The 17,152-nt window shown below is 42.5% G+C and overlaps 1 protein-coding gene across 1 annotated transcript in view; it reads left to right on the top strand.

Moving 5' to 3' along the window:
* The window catches only part of PPARGC1A (PPARG coactivator 1 alpha), a 303,520-nt gene that overhangs the window by 203,844 nt on the left and 82,524 nt on the right, over nucleotides 1-17,152 (top strand). The window contains exon 2 of the mRNA XM_064581943.1: nucleotides 5,198-5,377. Within this exon, the coding sequence (XP_064438013.1) occupies nucleotides 5,198-5,377 (180 nt within the window). The remainder of the gene's footprint in view (nucleotides 1-5,197; nucleotides 5,378-17,152) is intronic.

Genomic DNA, 17,152 nt, shown 5'->3' with positions numbered 1-17,152 from the left:
AGCCTACTTTTTAATAGCTTTGTCATGTGACTGGGGACTGTAGTAAGACAGGTGCCTTCAGTTCACTCTCAGTAAGGGGCTGGTTGCCTGCATGAGTGTGTGCTCTGTGTCACTGTGGATTGGAGTTGAAAAAGCTTAACTGGCGTCATTCAGGAGCTGGATGGCGTGGGACATGTGCAACCAGGACTCTGTATGGAGTGACATCGAGGTGAGCTGGGGCTGGGCTGGGCATTGCAGGAAGGACTGGAGAGCTTCCCTCCCTTCCGATGCACTGATTCCTGTAAGGGGGGAAGGGCTTGGACAAGGAGAGGAGGCAGAAAAGTAGCCCGGGCAGGAGCTTTTGGAAGGGAATCTCAATCTTATCTTAACTCCAATAAGTTTGCTATTTTAAGGTGGCTCTGAGATCCCTTGAGCAAATCAAAGCCTAGCTGCTGTCACCCATATCTGTTGCAGTTGGAAACTCTTTCCATGTGCCTTTGGCTCTGTTTCTACTCATATGCAATATTTATGCTCTAAGATATTGATATGAATCAGAAGCTGAAGTCTTTCCAGTGGTGTTTAGTGGCCCGGTTGGAAAAATGCCATTTCTATTTATAATAAGATGAAGATAAAAATATTAAAATGGATGTGCTCAAATATAGTCAGTTTTGACTCTAGTCCGGATTTTTTTTTTTCCCCCTCTCTCTCTGTTCATCAGAGAACTAACTCACAAAATCCTAAATAATCCTGCTGGGCTATTTTAGATTGCTTTCCCCATAGCACACAAAACAACGAAGCTGATTCCCTTACAACACCTATATGTGGTGGAAAGATTTGGTCAGCAAATAAAAAATACATCTCTGCCTTACGATGCAAGGTTTTCCATTAGTGTCGGTGGCAGGGAAGCCAATGGTTAAATCTCTCCGTACCACGGAGAGCTGCCTGAAGCCAGAGAGAGGAGTTTATGCAGGGCTGTGTGTGGGGCTGCTTGTGTAAAAATAGACGGCAATACATCAATTCCACAGTCTCTGCTGGCCACAATTCATACAGGGGGAGAAAAGCAAGCCGTTTCCTCATAATCTCTGGAGCCTCCAGTGACTAACGGGGGGGACGGAGGACCGCGGCGTGTTTGCATTCAGCACAATGGAATGTTCTCGGAAAGTTTGGGCAACTTGGGGAAAGAAGCTAAACTTTCTGTGGACCGTGATGAGCTGGAGCCCGGTTGCATTGCACGGGGGATCGGAGCTGCTAACAATGAGTCTGGCAGAGAGAGGGCTGCCAGTGCTTCCTCTGGGTAGCTGGGGGCACGTAGGGTGAGGGGGAGGATCGAGTGCCACACGTGATTTGGTTAAATAAGATGTCCATGTGGTGCAGCGATACACATCTAAAGTGCAAATAATTTGGCCGGGGCTGCCTGCGAACGCATTTCTCCTCTCTAGCGAGCCATGCCCTGCGTTCTTAACTCTTTACCGGATTTGCACAAGTGGGCTCGGCTTGCCCTCTCCCGCCCTGGCAGATGGTCCTTGCGGATCCTGCTTGTCCTTATCTTGTCGTGGTTTCTTGGTAAGGTGGGAGAGATCTGGGTGATTCGTATGTCCTGTCGCTCTTCTGAGTCAGGGTTATAAGTTGCTTCAAAGTCCTCATTGTCTTGGAGTAGCCGGAGCGTCCTGTGGCTGGTTGTCTGGCTGCCAGTGTGGGGGCTCAGCTGCTATAGTTTCATTTTTCCATCTTGCCTTATTCCTGATGCTGTTGGGAGTTGATATGGAAATAGGGAGGATTTGTTTTAATCACTGGGATTCCTGCAGTCATTTTCAAGGAAGCGTCAGAACTAATTTAGAACAGGGGCCCTTTTATGTTTTTCCAAAGGAGGTGAGTTCCCGGGCTAAGTGTCCAGCGGTGGATTGAGTTGTCGGGCGGCTGAGACGGGCCAGTCGCCTCTCTGTTGCACGGTAGACAGCAAGCTGCTAGAAGCCTTGCCTTCGCGGCGGCCGCTCTGGGAATCGCCTCGGCCAGTCTAACCTATTACGAGCAGCAGGTAGCAGAAGCAGCTTTCATTTTTTGAATCATTAATGTTTGCTGTCATCCTAAAACGTATTATGCCCTTTTGCACATAATGACAGGACGGCGCAGTGGTTAATAAGGGCCTCTATCACTATAGCTACTTGGAGTCCCCAGTGTTTCACAGTTTAATGAAGGTGATGTACAATAAGGTTACCAAGATTGATAGAGACAATTCACATGACATGCACTCCACGAAGACTGTCATTCTTTACCGCCCCCCGCCCTACTCCCTTGTCCCTGTCCTCACTAATTTTTTTCCTAAGAAGTAAGAATTCTTTTTTCATTAATATAATTAATGTGGCCAAGTCCACTCTTTCTTCTCTCTCTCTTTAAAATTTACCATCAATGGCACAAAAACCTCCGAAAGGTTAATGGAGAATTATACTTAATTATGATGATTCATTATCATCAGTGCAGTTAAGCTAATTTATTGTCTGCTCCTTAACTAAGAGAAAAGTCTGTTGGGGTGAAAAAAACGTACAATAATTAGCCTTTTGTGTTTAGTGACTGCTTTATCCTCTTAAATCTTATTATAAAATTAAGGCTACGGTTGGGAAATAGCTGTCATAGTTGCAAAGAAGCAGTAGAATGTGTCTCTGTAATTGCAATAAAGCACACCTGTTACAGATGTATAGGGAAGCAGTAAATACCAGCATGTCAGATGAGGACAGTTACAGGGCTTGGACTGTTAAGTCTGGCATCATCCAAAGGCCAAATATAAATTAATAACAGGAACACCTGCTACCACTAATGTGTTTTAGATTATCAGAATAATGCCACATTCAGAAACCCTGATTTTATTAGCATGTCAACATTGGCAAGAGCACATGCACATTTTCAACCATAACATAAGAGCAAAAACGAGAGACAAAGAGAGGAAAGGAAAGAAGTGTGTGAATTACAGCCCAGCAAAAGGCCAGAAATTGATCTGGTCTTTTTAATGGTTTTCAAAAGTTACTTACAAAATGCATGTTCCCGAAAGGGTGAAGGGTTTTGAACGAGCCATGCCTAGAGAAGGCAGTGAAGGAGAGAGACAGCAAGAAGTTGCTCACCAATCCGTAGGGCATTCCAGCATTCCAAAGCACGGTTCCTCAGTTGTGCTCTCCACGACAGGAACTTAAGCCAGTTGGAGAGCTCCTGTGTTTCCTACCCTTGTTTTTTTTTTTTTTTTTTTCTGTTTTTGTTGTTTATGCTTTTCTGGTTAAGGACTAGCCCTCAATGCAGTCCTAGTGGGTTTTGCACCGTTGAAAAAAGTTATCCCCTGGTCTCTGGATTGATCGTGCTGTGGAAGAGTTAACACTGTGTGTTTGTCCTCGGAGGATAAGCAACGTGGGCATGTATGGAGGCTGAGAAGTGTTACACCCATAACAGAACTCGAACATTGTACCAGAACAAAATCTTCTCCCCAGCCCGGCCCCCGCTTCCTTATAAACCTAGTCAAGTATACCGATCTGCAACTTGGGGTTACCTCGGGTAATAAAAACAGAATGACCAATAAAATGATAAGGAAAGAGTTTAGGTGGAGGGGCTTGCCCTTTCTTTTTGCATTACCTCTGTGCCCTCAGTTTGGGATCTCACTGGGGCCTGGTGGTCTTAGGGAAGAATTGCAGTCATCTTCAGGCTGCTCCTAGCCTCCCTGTACCAACTGCTGACTCCATTACCCAGTACCTACTTCTCAGCATGGTGCTTATGATCATGCTGCTGCATATGACCTGTGTAATGTAGCCTGCCAGGGATGACAGGGGTGCTCGGGAAAAAAATCTGCATAAAACTTATTTTATTCAAAACCGAAACGTCAAGCGGGATCTTCAGCTTCATGCCCAACTGCTGCCTGGTTGTGAGCAACTCCACAGCATCTCTCCTGACCTTGGAAGGTAGGGCCGTGAGGGTGCCACCTCAGAGTGTGTGCCTGCTGATTTAGACACCTTGGCTTGCAGGTGGATAAAGTCCTGGGGCTCTGGCATCCTCAGGTCCCTGCAGTAGGAAACTTCAGCAGGGTTCTTCACAGTATGCAGTGAGGAAATCAGCAGTCAGATGGCCAATTTGGGGTTAGAAGACCACTTCTTCAATCAAGTGGTCCACTTTTTTTCAAAAAGCCACATTGTGGGACAACTGAAAGGCCACCCTACTCCACGCAAGGAAGTGGAAGACTATTCCAGTCTGAAATAGCCTTGCTTACAAACAGCCCGGCCATAGTATGGGCTATGTTAAACCTCTCAATAGACTGAAATCATGTAAAAACTCCAAAGAAGAAGAGTTCTTTTGAATTCACTTCAGCATAGTTTAGGAATACATAAATGATGAAAAAAAATATAATTGTGGAGTGCTATAGTGGTTTTTCCTTTGTAGATGTCAGGCAATCCCAATATTACGTGCACACACACACACACCCCAACACACATGACTTGCAACTTAAACATAGCGGAAGATGTCAAGATCATATAGAAAAACTTATGACTTTTGTCTCTATCTCAAGGAACTTGTTTTTTGACCTGTTCAAGATGATGTGCTAAAGCTCGTGAAAAGTCAAATTGAGAGTAAAAGATTAAAATAACAATTCAAGAGAACCATAGACAAGTAAAAAGGCTTGCATCACTTGTTGCTAACGGAATTATGTGGATTGCAAAGGTTAAAAAGGGTGTAAATGGGTAAAGTTTTCCTGGTAGAGTTCTTATGCTTTTATTTTTCACTGAGTGATTGTTTATTTTGTTTCTATTATGTGGGATGGCAAATCCAAGGTAAAATCAAGTTTGTATCCTGCCCTCAAGAGATTATACTCAGGGTAGAGTAAAATTTTGCATATGTTTAACCAGAAAACAACTTGAAACTCAAACTCAAGCACTAACCATCAAAAAGGTACAAATTCAGTTGATTGCTAACTGGAAGAATCAGAGAGGGCTTCATGGAAACATGGCACTTACCATGAATTTGGAGGCAGAATTTTGGATGGAATAGATCAGGCACAGTATCCTTTAAGAGCAAAGTAAGTAAAGGAATTTAGGATTTTTTTTTTTTTTTTTTTCTGGTGACTAAAGCCCTGGAAACCAGCTTTGGTGGTGTGGTTGAATTAACCAGGCTTAATTCCTATCACATGCCATTGCAGTTTAATAAATTCCTGCAGTTAATGAAAGCTTTTTTTCCCCCCTGCCTTCTGCAGTGTACCGCTCTGGTTGGTGAAGACCAGCCTCTTTGCCCAGATCTTCCTGAACTTGACCTTTCTGAACTAGACGTGAACGACTTGGATACAGACAGCTTTCTGGGTGGACTCAAGTGGTGCAGTGACCAATCAGAAATAATATCCAATCAGTACAACAATGAGCCTTCAAACATATTTGAGGTAAGGGCATCCCTTGGTCAAAATTAATTTCTCATCGAACTTGGCTTGGGCCACAATATGATTATTGGCCTGAGAGCATAATGCATTCTTACTTCGCCGTCATCAAAAGACTTTTTATCACAGGTAGGCACTTCCGATTTTGTGGAAAAACAATGTTTGCAAAATAAATGGATTTTGTTGTTGTTGTTTTGAGAATTAAGGGGCTAAGGGCCCCCAACAGAGTGCATTAAACTGTGTTGAAATACTAAGGGGGTGGTGAAAGAATTAGTGACAAAGAAGAACAAAAGTCTAAACCTGTTTATTCCTGTCTATTTCCCACAGAAAAGGGCCTAATGTAAATTAATGTGAAATGTAAAAGAATGCGTTTTTTTTTTAAATCCAAGAGATTAGACGTCTACCTTTATTTGCCTCACAAAGTAAGTGAGCAGTTATTCTTATTGTTATTTTGTGATCATACCTCTGATTTCTGTCTGTCATAGAAACTTCTAAACCCAGGTACTCTAATATTTACTTACAAATTAGTAAAAATTCGCTTACCTTTCAATAGTGAAAATTACCTCCCAGGCTCCAGACTCTTATTATAAGCCTACCCTATAATAAGGAATGTTAATCTACTCCTATTAAAGTGTTACTTTGAAAAAAAGTTCTTTCTCACAAGATCAGCACCCGTTTACTTGAAAATAAACGGTTTCTTGTAGGGACAGACATCAAGTGCTCTGGCAAACAAGTTGAAAAAAGATCGTCAAATCAACTACTTTTCAACATCACAGCCATGTACACCTCCGTCATCATCTGGCTTCTTCTCCCTAATATGTGCCAGGCTCCATGCAAAGCACTTGAAGTGTATTTTTTAATCCCACCAGCAGAGACATTTCTTAAACCTCAGTGTATTTGGTTGAAATCCTGAGTCATTAAGAAAGCCAATTTTACAATATTTATTGAGTTTTTCCAGCCCCCAGCACATAAAAGGCACTGAATAAATGTTTATTGAGTCATTAAGAAAACCAATTTTACAATATTTACCGTGGTTTTTCAGCACCCAGCACACAGAAGGTGTTGAATAACTGTGTGTTGACTAATGAGTGAATAGAGACTCTAGTAGGTATTAATAACAGTAATAACGAATGATAACAACAGTGGCCCCCATTTGGAGACCCCCATGCTCTATATGTGTCTTCTCACAGTTCCCTCAGAACAGCCTATTTTTTAGGTACCCTGAGTGTCATTCCCACTTTGCCTATGCAGACATGGAGTCTCAGAGAGGTTAAGTGATTTTCTCCAGGGCACACAGTTGACAAATGAAGACCAGAGAATTGAATCCCAAATTGATTTGACTTCCCAGTCTATCTCACTGATAAAAAACACAGAGTAACAGTGAGGTTGGGTGACCACCATCCTTTACAAAGACGTACCAAGCTGCTGCTTTGCTGAATATATTTAAAAATAGAATGGACTTGTGCCTTTCGGTGTTGGTTGACATGGAAGCAGGGATCTCTGGGGGCGGTGGGGGGAGCCAGGGTGGCTGTAGTTTCTGGCCACAGCTAAGATTTTCTAAGATGTCTGAACAGAGTCTTAAAAGAGCGCTTAAGGCGGGGGAGTCAGGGCTGCGGAGAAGGAGCCCTGAAGGACTGTGGTGTAGTTACACTTCCCAGGCTTCTCAGCCGGGTCTTAGAAAGTTCATGTGAGGACTTGGCTAGTTAGAACTGGTACATTGAACATTCCTCATTCAGTACGCTTGTCAGGCGACAGGCCCGTTTAAGTCATGCTGCATTAAATAAACAGTACTTTAAAAAATGTCATCTCTGGAGACCTCTTATCTAAAAATCGGCTATTCCATGTTGGGTGATTGCCATGCATTTTGCAGATGACGGGTAGGGAATTACTAATTGGTCGGTGGGGTGGGGGGAAGGGAGGGTTGGTCAGTGCCTCCCTGGTGGGCTAGTTTCAAAAACTCCCTTCTTCATGACCTTGTGTCCCCATGTTTCGGTGTTGTGGCCTCTGCATGGGGTACTTCTCGTTTACACCTCTAGGAGACTTGGTTCACCAGCTAGTTATATATAGATGCTTTAATCTGTACGAAGACACCCCTTTTGCTTCCCCGTATCACTTTCTACCACTGATAGAATTGTTTTCAGTGCTCTAAAACACAAGGTTCATTTAATTTAATTTCTCATTAGCTCATTTTAAACCAGTGACTCTCAACGCAGAGCAGTTTTGCCCCTCAAGGGACGTGTAGCAGTGTCTGGAGATGGGTTTGATGTTTAGGAATGAAGGCAAGAGGCTGCTCCTGGCATTTCGTGGGTGGAGACCCAGGGTTGTTGCTAACTAACCCACAGGGCCCAGGACAGCTTCCCACAACAAAGAACTATTCGGCTCTAAAATGACAGCAGTGCTGAGGTTGAGAACCCCTAAAAAAAAAAAAAAAAAGTCACTGAAATTCCCTCTCATGAAACACCGAAGATGGACTGGTCAGCTTTGAGAGAGAAGATAGAGTATTGTTAAGAGACAGGACATGAAGAATCAGAAGCCACAGAGAATTATGGGGATGCCCAGGGCCCTGGGACTGAGATGTCAGGAACTCTCTTAGTGACAGTGAAAGTGACCGTTGAGATAACCTGTAAGAGTTTTCTCTGATGTCACAAACCTCATTCTTCTTCGTCTGTGCAAAAGGTAAGGCCGTATGTGGTAATCCTGTGACTCGGCAGCAGCTGCCCGAGCATTTGCATACAGCCAAAATGCCTCTACTCTTTGCCCTCTAGCGTTAAACTCAGACATCTCTTCTATAACGGGAGGAAAAAAAAAAAAGAAAGTGTGTGTGGAGCATACACTTTGAAAACTGTCTCTCCCTGGGAGAGAGGTCCACGGGCAGCTCAGTAACCCTTCATGGGCCACAGCTTTGCTGGTCTTCCTCCAAAGCTGCCTTCCCCCACCCCCCACCCCCCACCCCCAAAGCCCTTCCCAGAGCTGTGCCTTTAAGCCTCTCCCCGTGGACTTTACCCGTGCTCACTTTCTTCCAGTTCTCAAAGCCCTGCCTCATCACATTTGTGAAGGCCTTGTACTTGAGCAAGCCAAACAGTCACGGTTTCCGCCACCTCTGATCTGCCAATAACAAGCATGATCTACCTCCGATTCCCAGAATGAAATGAGGCCCCAAGCAGTTCAACACTTTCCCTGACTCCAGTAGCACATCGATGGCACCCCTGGAAACTGGCCACAGGATTTCTGAATTCCAATCAAAGCGGAGAGAAAGGGGGTATTTAGAGATACAGATAGGATATAGATAGTCTACGGATAGTAGAGCCAAATTTTAAAACCTTGGGAGTAAATAGAAATTTCTGCCTTGGGCCTCTTTTGTAAATTTGAATCTGAGTTTAATTTTTATTCGACTTTATTTTTTTTTAAGATTTATTTATTTATTTTAGAGAGAGCGAAAGAGCACACGAGCAGGGGGAGGGGCAGGGGGAGGGGCAGAGGGAGAGGGAGAGAATCCCAAGCAGACTCCCTGCTGAACGCGGAGCCTGACTCGGGAATCCATCTCACCATCCTGAGATCATGACCCGAGCCGAAATCAAGAGCCGGCCGCTTCACTGTCTGAGCCACCCAGGTGCCCCTGTTTTTATTTGACTTTAAGAGAAAAGAAGAACGTAATTGAACGTCCCACTTCGGGAAAGAGTGAATTCCTCAGTGGGAGCGAGGTGTGCCAATACGCAATTGTCCACGTTGGTTGAGAAACTGGACACACAAACAACAATCTCTGTTTGCTCAACCTGTGTTGGATGTGTAAATGCAGGTGACTGGGTTTTATTCAGAAGCCACTTAGAAAAACAGGACACAGGCTTTTATAGGTGCAGCCTCCAGTGAATCTGATCCATGTGTCAGGAAAACAGGATACTGTCTCTGAGCTGGTTGGTAGCAAAATTTATGTTTCAGAATATTGCAACATAACTTCCTTCCCTCTCTTGCCTTTGTGCATTGTTTGGAGAAGGAGAATAAAGGAGTGCTTTTATAGCATGGCAGTATGTAAGGATGGGTGGCCCGGGATTAGTTTAAATAGCACACTGGCCCTCTGGTCACTGTGGGCCACCTTGTCCCTGCTTCATTTAAACATCTGCTTTCGATGCCTCCTTGACACACCTGAATGAGCATCTTCCATTCATTTGTCTGTTACTTCTTCTTCTTTTTTTTTTTTTTTTAAGATTTTATTTATTTATTTGACAGAGAGATAGGGAGAGAGGGAACACAAGCAGGGGGAGTGGAAGAGGTTCGAGAAGCAGGCCTCCCGCGGAGCAGGGAGCCCGATGCGGGGCTCGATCCCAGGACCCTGGGATCATGACCTGAGCCGAAGGCAGACGCTTAACGACTGAGCCACCCAGGCGCCCCTTGTCTGTTACTTCTGAATGCAGCCACTGGGGTTCTTTAGAACACGGCAAGTGAGAATATAGTTGTCTCTAGGTCATGATTCATAATACGATCTGAAGTCTGCCTTTGCTAATGGGGAGAGAAGGGCCCACAGCTGCAGCCAACATTCATGTCAGGTGATCACGGGGATGCTCAGTAAGGTCTGATACTGTGGACTTCTGTGGGAGACAAAGCACGGGGTGGTGTCCCGTTATCTATCAGGTGTCCTGTCATGCCAACAAGGGAATGGTGGTTGGAAGCTTTCAAGAATACCAGTTATTCTGATGGGAATGCAAATGAGTTGTTATTTCTTCGTTTGACTTTCAGTTGTAGTCTCATTTTTTTTCTAAAATGGGCATATATTACGTACTTATCAAAAAGTTTCAAAAAACTTGACTATTCAAATGACTCTGAGCATTTGGGGAGCAGGGCACTTACTTGTCTTGTTCACTGAAGTTTTTCTAGATGGTTTGTTAGAAAACAACAGAAAGTTAAGTACTCAAAAAATATTTGGGACTAAAGGAATGAATTGACCATCGCATATTTAGTGATGACGTGAGCTGCATTAGGTAATATATAATTTATAATTACCTATAAAGCACAAAGGATCTGTTTCCTAAAGAACCCTAAACCTAGTTTGAGTGGTCAAACGAAGAAGTGTGAAACAATTAGCAAACAACGGAAGACTGCGTATACATGTATACATATATAGATGTTTATTAGCAATTGAAAATAATGTAACACTGTATATTCATGTATATGTGTACATGTATATTTAGATACACGGAGTTATATATATTATATATATATTAGCAATTGCAAGACTGTGTGTATGCATATACACACATATACGTGTGTGTATGTGCATGTGTATCCTCGCTAAGGAGGGAAGCAACAAGAATAGCATCACCAGGGCTGATACAAGAATAAGAGTGAAGTGTTTTCATAGCAGGGCTATGAAGTGAGAAGCTCGATTTACCCAAAGTGAAACATATACTGATGGGAACATAGCGGTAGGAGAAACAGGTTTGGATTTATGGTGGGTACACAATTACAGCAGACCATGAGAACCCAATTGGGAGTGCTTAGAGTTTGCACCATGGGAAATAGGGTGCCAGTGAGGATTTTTAGCAGGAGAGCAATCTGATGGAGATCGTATTTAAGAGTGTTTTAATTGCCATTGTTGTAAGCACTGTGGGCAAGCAGAAATTGGAAGAAATTGGACAGCAGGCCCTGCTGCATTCCGAACCCCATGCAATGCAGGTGCAGGGAAGGGACAAGGTGACAGCAGAGGGGATGGTGTCCAGGGAACAAAGACTGGAAACACCTCGAAGGAAAATTCCATCAGCTCTGATGAATATGAGTTTGGTTAGAGGGAGGTGGCAACGAATGCTAACTCAAAAATATTCCAAAGAGAATCAGAACTTCCTGGATATCTTCCTGGTTACGTTTCTGCTCACCTTTAGGAGCTGAAGTACTTTCTTAAGACTTGTGAGTCATTTGATAAAGGGGCTCTCCGTCTCTCTGCTGCCTCCAGGGCAGAACATATTTAACCCAATCCACAAATTTACGTGGTGTCTGCTTTTTTTCACTTGTCTCCTTGGAGGAAATTCTGCAGCCTTCCATGGTAATGAATTCCTGCTCCTTACTGAGCCTGTGGTCAGACAGACTTTTCTATGAATGGCAAACCTCTTGGAATTTTAACAAAACAACAGAGACAAAAATCTGTGTCAAAACAACCCCACCTTAATCAAGAGAATAAATTCTCCTTTGTTATTTCGGAGACACTGAATTAGTTTACAATAATCACTTCTTCGAGATTTCTGGAATTTCCAATTTGCAATCAATAAATGTTTGTCATTTGAATTAAACTTACAGCCCCCAACCAGATTTTTGCCACACTTGGCAATGACACTTAACGCAGAACATCGACTTCAAGGAAGAAAATAATAGCCATTTAAGTGGGGAGATAATTGGCTGTAACATAAGAACATTGAAAAATGTTGAAACTCATGGAGACTTATGGAGTATTTTAAAAATTTATGTTGTACTTATCTTTGCATTTGTAGTCTACCACAAAATTCCAAATTCTGGGTATAAATCAGTTAGATGTTCATCTTGGAGAGTCACAAATCAGGAAGCAACAATCTGACCCAGCCTGGGTGCTGCTTTATTTTCAGCCTCTACTGTCGGCTTATCTTGCAGGGGGACTAAATAGTGTTTTGTGTGCACGTGTGTGTGTGTGTGTGTGTTTGTGTGTGGTCATCTACACACCTCAGTTAATGACTATTTTAGACTTCTTGCCTTGATAACATCTGCCTTATCTTGGGAACATCTGGTTTATCACCCTATTTCCTCCCTGCCATTATGCTGACCACTGGAAAAATATGGCTCAGGAGTTCTGACCCACAGGGCTATGTCTACTGGCATCAAGCCCCACTAATAAATAGTAAGTCGCAGCTGCTGGTTACATGAACACCTTCCACCATCACCAACTTTCCTGGGGTTTGCTTTTGTTAATGTAAGTTGTGGTTACAAGAGATGGGATTGGCTGCTATCTGTCGTGGAAGTCGATCTGGTTCTTAGCCATTTGCAATTTGGAAAGTGAGAATCTATATGTTTCATTAGGCACAATGATTGTAGAACATACCATTTTGTGTATGGTGGTTTTTTGTTTTGTTTTTGTTTTGACTAGAGACCAATTATTTATTTCATGTCAGATGCTCTAGGTTCTCCCAGATGTAGGTGAACCATTTTATGGGCATAGATTGGGCTTTCCCCACCTTCTGAATTCTCCAGAGGGTCATTTACCTAAAAATAACTCTGCCTACATTTCTTTGGGGCCAGAAAAGTGGAGACCCACATTCACGAGGAGAAAAACCTAGGGAGGAATCAGGAAAAAGTGGCTCATCGCCTCTTAGATTTACTTGAAAGATATTAGCGTAGGTTAAAGTAATCAGGATTCAGGATGCTGGATCAGACAGACTGTCTATTTGTACAGCATCGGTGTGCTTGTACATAACCTTACACATATGTCATGTCTGTTTGTCCATGTCCCCCTGTCTATATGCAATGTCGTGGAGACACAGCCCAGCAGATGGCTCACCTCTGAATGAGATCAACACACAAAGCAGATAAAAAGATGAACTTTCAAAACTGCATTGTTGAACAGAGAGCCAAACTGCTCTACTCTTCCCTATCCCAGACTTCACATTTTTAACAAGGTTAATTTGTCCCTATAATTATGTGCCTGTTCTTTTAGCAATGAAAACTTTTATTGTGGGTTTTATAAAATGAATTGCCTGCAATGTAAAACAATTTTGTAAGGACCCTGTTTTTTTTCCTTCTTCTTTAACCTGTGAGGTTACTTTCAAGATTGTGCACTCTGACATATGGTTTTGAAAGCAAAGCAGAGATACTGTATTTTACTATAACCTGCCAAAGATGCTGAATTACAAGTAGCTAGGATGAGAGCTAGGGAAAGGGGAAGAGAGGTACACAATGAAATAAATACACACTCTCATTCTTGGCAAGGGCAAAATTTTATGAAGATAAATGACTTCTTATCCATTACGCCATTTGTCCCAAAACAATGATCGGAGATACTTTTGGGCCTTTTCTGTTCCCAAGTGATAGAATAATTTGCATAGCTGGAGATTCTAAACACTATTAATAACCTTGTAGATCTGCCCATCTCCATTACTACTGCAAGTTATTCATTCAAGGTTTGCAGCCGGATGGGTTAATGAATGACCAGATCTTGCGTAAAATGACTTGGCCTGACTTTTAAACGACTACTTTTTTGGGGGGGGGGGCAGTCTTGTGATTGGTGTTAATTGGCTCTAGAGACCAAGCCTCCTATAGAGTTGTTTTTTTTTTTCCTTTCTTTCCCCAGAAGTATCTTTGTTCCGTATTCCGCCCCCCTCCCCTTCTTCATTCTCTTCTAAACTTATGCTCAGAGACAGTCAGTTCAAGGAGCTTGCACGCAGGCTGATAGGGCTGGGAGGAGGGGGGAGACTCAGTAGCCGAATCCTTGGTAGCTGATGCCCTTCCATGTGCCAAATCAGCATGATTTATCAGAGCACCGTCTTCAGTACAACTAAGTTTAGAGTGAGTTCCTTGGTGTTCCTCACACAATATGCATAGCTGGAGCTCTGAACTTTGAAGGAAAGCCTCAGAGCAATTTGCAAAGTGCTGGTGCTTAGTGAATACTAAATTACATTTAGGAAATAGTCTGCTGCTACCAGTTATACTTCATTTTTATTCTTGACACAGACACCTAAATCAGAGAACAGTAACATTTCAGAGATTATGGAAGCAGTTTGGGTATGTTCCAACACTATAATAGGATCAGAATTTTAAGGCCTTTTGTATTATTACCAATAGTCACTTAGTTTCTGCTGCAGTGTACTTTGTAGGGAATTACAGCTTTTACTAAAAAGATTAAAATGCTATTATGCAAATGATTGCAGTATGTTATTATGTTTACAAATTAACATCCATGGCTCAACACACAAATTAACTAACTATTCTATCTATGTTATTAAGGATTTAATAAAGTAACTGTTAATAAAAATGGGTAGCTTGGAACACTTAATAGGAAACAGTTGTGATTTAATGCAGAACTCGAGCCTCGTGTTTAATGTTCTAGGTGATAGAATGGTAAAATCAAGTTGAGCAAAGCAGACGGAAGAGCCAGGACTGTGTGAACTGCAGACCTGCTCGGCTGAGATGCTGACGACCACGAACTAAGTAGCTTCAGGCTACACTAGGCAGTGGGCGGTACATCAGTAAATCTAAGCAAGGCACACAAACCATCTTCTATTAATAAATAGCTCATTGAAATGATAATTGCCCTCCACTCCGTGTTTGATATGTTCCATGCACGCAGAGAATACTTACATTATTCTAAAATGGAGCTCAGAGCAAATTTCGATGTGGCGAATGGGATTTAGCTGCAGAATATCGCCGTGTGATAAAAGAGGAGAAGGCTAGGTTCAGACGAAGATGGCTTTACAAACAGGCAGCAAATTGCTATTCCTGGCTGTTCATAAGAGATCATAAAAGCAAGGAGATAAGAACTGCCAAGGTCCCTGAGAAATGAATGTATGTGATTATGTTATCTTGTGGGTTGGATTTACTAGACAGACCGACAACACCTTCACTTTAGTCCAACAGGAAAAGTAGAGAGAGATGCAGATTTGGGATAGCAAACTTTGTTAGAATGGGGAAGTTCCAGAACACTGTACTTAAGATGTTTCCAAAGAGACCCGGGATCCCAGTCACTGAATACTTTGCTTGATCTCAAAACAAGAGCGAGAATTATCACCCAATAAAGCTAACAAACAACTAGGACACAAAAGAATTACTAGACAATCCTGGAACCACTTAATTGATATTTCAAATGTTGGGGGCTTATTTTTCTTAGCCAAATAAAACTGCCAGAGGCTCTCTCCGATGTAAGCAATAGCCTTTTTAGGTCGACCTAAAAATAAGTAATCAAATAAAAAAATAAATCAACAATTACCTTTTCAGGTCTACCTATGGAGGGCAACTAACCTGAGCTTCTTAGCGGGAATATCTGGGTGTACTCAAGAAACATGAGCAGGGAAGCAACCACAAACCTGGTGAAGGTTTGTGTCCTTGCATACAATGCAAGCAATTTGATTTGTTCCAAAGAGCACCTCTGTTGTTGGAAAACTACTTATGCAAATTTTTTATATCTAGCTTTAGCAAGGCACCTGGTTCCTTCATTTCCTTCCACATTTGGATAAATTGTGTTGTTCTTCACTCTTCCAAATTTGTCCTTGTGGAAGCGAACACTTGCAAATTGGTTGAAGCTCGCTAAGGGAAAGAAAGGGAGGGGAGTGGGGAGAGGAGGATAAATAAATAAATAAATAAATAAATAAATAAATAAATAAATAAAACCCCACTGAAAACAGTTGCTGGGACAGCTTCTGAGTTGATGGTCTGTGGCCTTGTCCCATTCCCAGGCACCTGATCAAGAAAGTGGTACAATCCTGTTATGCAGGCATTCGGGAACCCTTGCCAACAGTCACCTGACACGACCAAGGTTTAAAGTACTTGCTGGAACTTTAGGCGGCATCGTGGAAGTGCTTGCCCTGTATGGGTGCAGACACATTCACATTCACATTCTTTCTTTCTTTTTTTTTTTTTTAGGAAAACAAAAAGTGATACTTGCCATAGAAGGGTGGTAAAATAATTAGTCCAGTAGACAAATGCCATGGCCCATGTTTAAACAGAGCTTTAAGGACACGGTGTTCTCAGCAGCCACATATCTAAATACAAACCAGTGTCAGCTGCCATGCAGACCAGAATGTAATAGCCCGTTCTCACATAGGTCATCGCCGATCCATTTTGGTCGCAGTCACACTGCACATCTGTTTCTGCACACTGCAGCTTCTTAAGGTGGTATTTGGCTTCCTAAGAACACAAACAACCAAGCTATAAACTCCCACTACTGGAGTTATTTTGAATAAGTGTATACTGTTTCATATTTATAATGGCGAGGCTTCATAATATTCACAGCGAATATATAACACCGATCAGTTCAACAAGCATGAAATTGTATGTTGTCAACCTGTCACATAAATAGAGTCACATTCAGGCTTGCGATAATGTTGAACTAACATTTTTTCCCCCACAATTGTCGAGAGGGTCACAAAAAAGTGGGGAGGTAGCACTTCCTTTGGGGAGATAAACAGTCAGGGCCATTGTAGAGTTGATATTAGTGTTGATGGGTCCTTTTTCTTCCCTCCCTCCAAAGCACTTGTTTTTCTTGGGTGAATGCTAATTGGCTAATCTGGTGTGTTTCTTCTGTCATCCAATGGTATCATTTTCAGCCAGTGCTAGAAAGCTTTTTTGGGTTGTGTGTGTGTGAGTAGCTTTTTCTGTTCTCCTTTAAAACAATTTTTTTTTTTCTATTCTTGGAGCGCAAATCAGCGCTAATTGTCATGAAATTCTCTAGCTCTACTCTGGCAAGCTTTCCTGTTGTCTCGGCACCTCAGTTAACTCTTAATTCTTTACCAGATCTCTGGTGAAAGCTCGGCATTTTGGGTGAACTCTCCTGCTATAGAGGAGTTAGAGAGAGGGAGAAAGGAAATTATTGAACCCAAAGTGCACCTTACTGAAAGGGGAAGAGAGGACAGAGGAGGTGCCTTCACCAAGAGCTAGGGAGCTATCGCAGAGACCACTTCCCATGGCAGCTGATATTTCTGCACCAGAAGCAAGAGTAGAAGCTGATGTCGAGTACTTTTTCACTTTTGAGAAGTTCTTAGATGGGTTCGATCCTCCCATCTTCCTCAAATGGCCTGAAGACAAATAGTGTTGCAGGTCGTGTCTGCAAGCCCGGTGGTT

Source organism: Mirounga angustirostris, unplaced genomic scaffold (genome assembly GCF_029215605.1).
Source record: "Mirounga angustirostris isolate CCGP_5_RB_7025 unplaced genomic scaffold, mMirAng1.0.hap1 SCAF_2, whole genome shotgun sequence".
Taxonomy (NCBI): domain Eukaryota; kingdom Metazoa; phylum Chordata; class Mammalia; order Carnivora; family Phocidae; genus Mirounga; species Mirounga angustirostris.
This window is presented reverse-complemented; position numbering and strand designations above follow the sequence as displayed.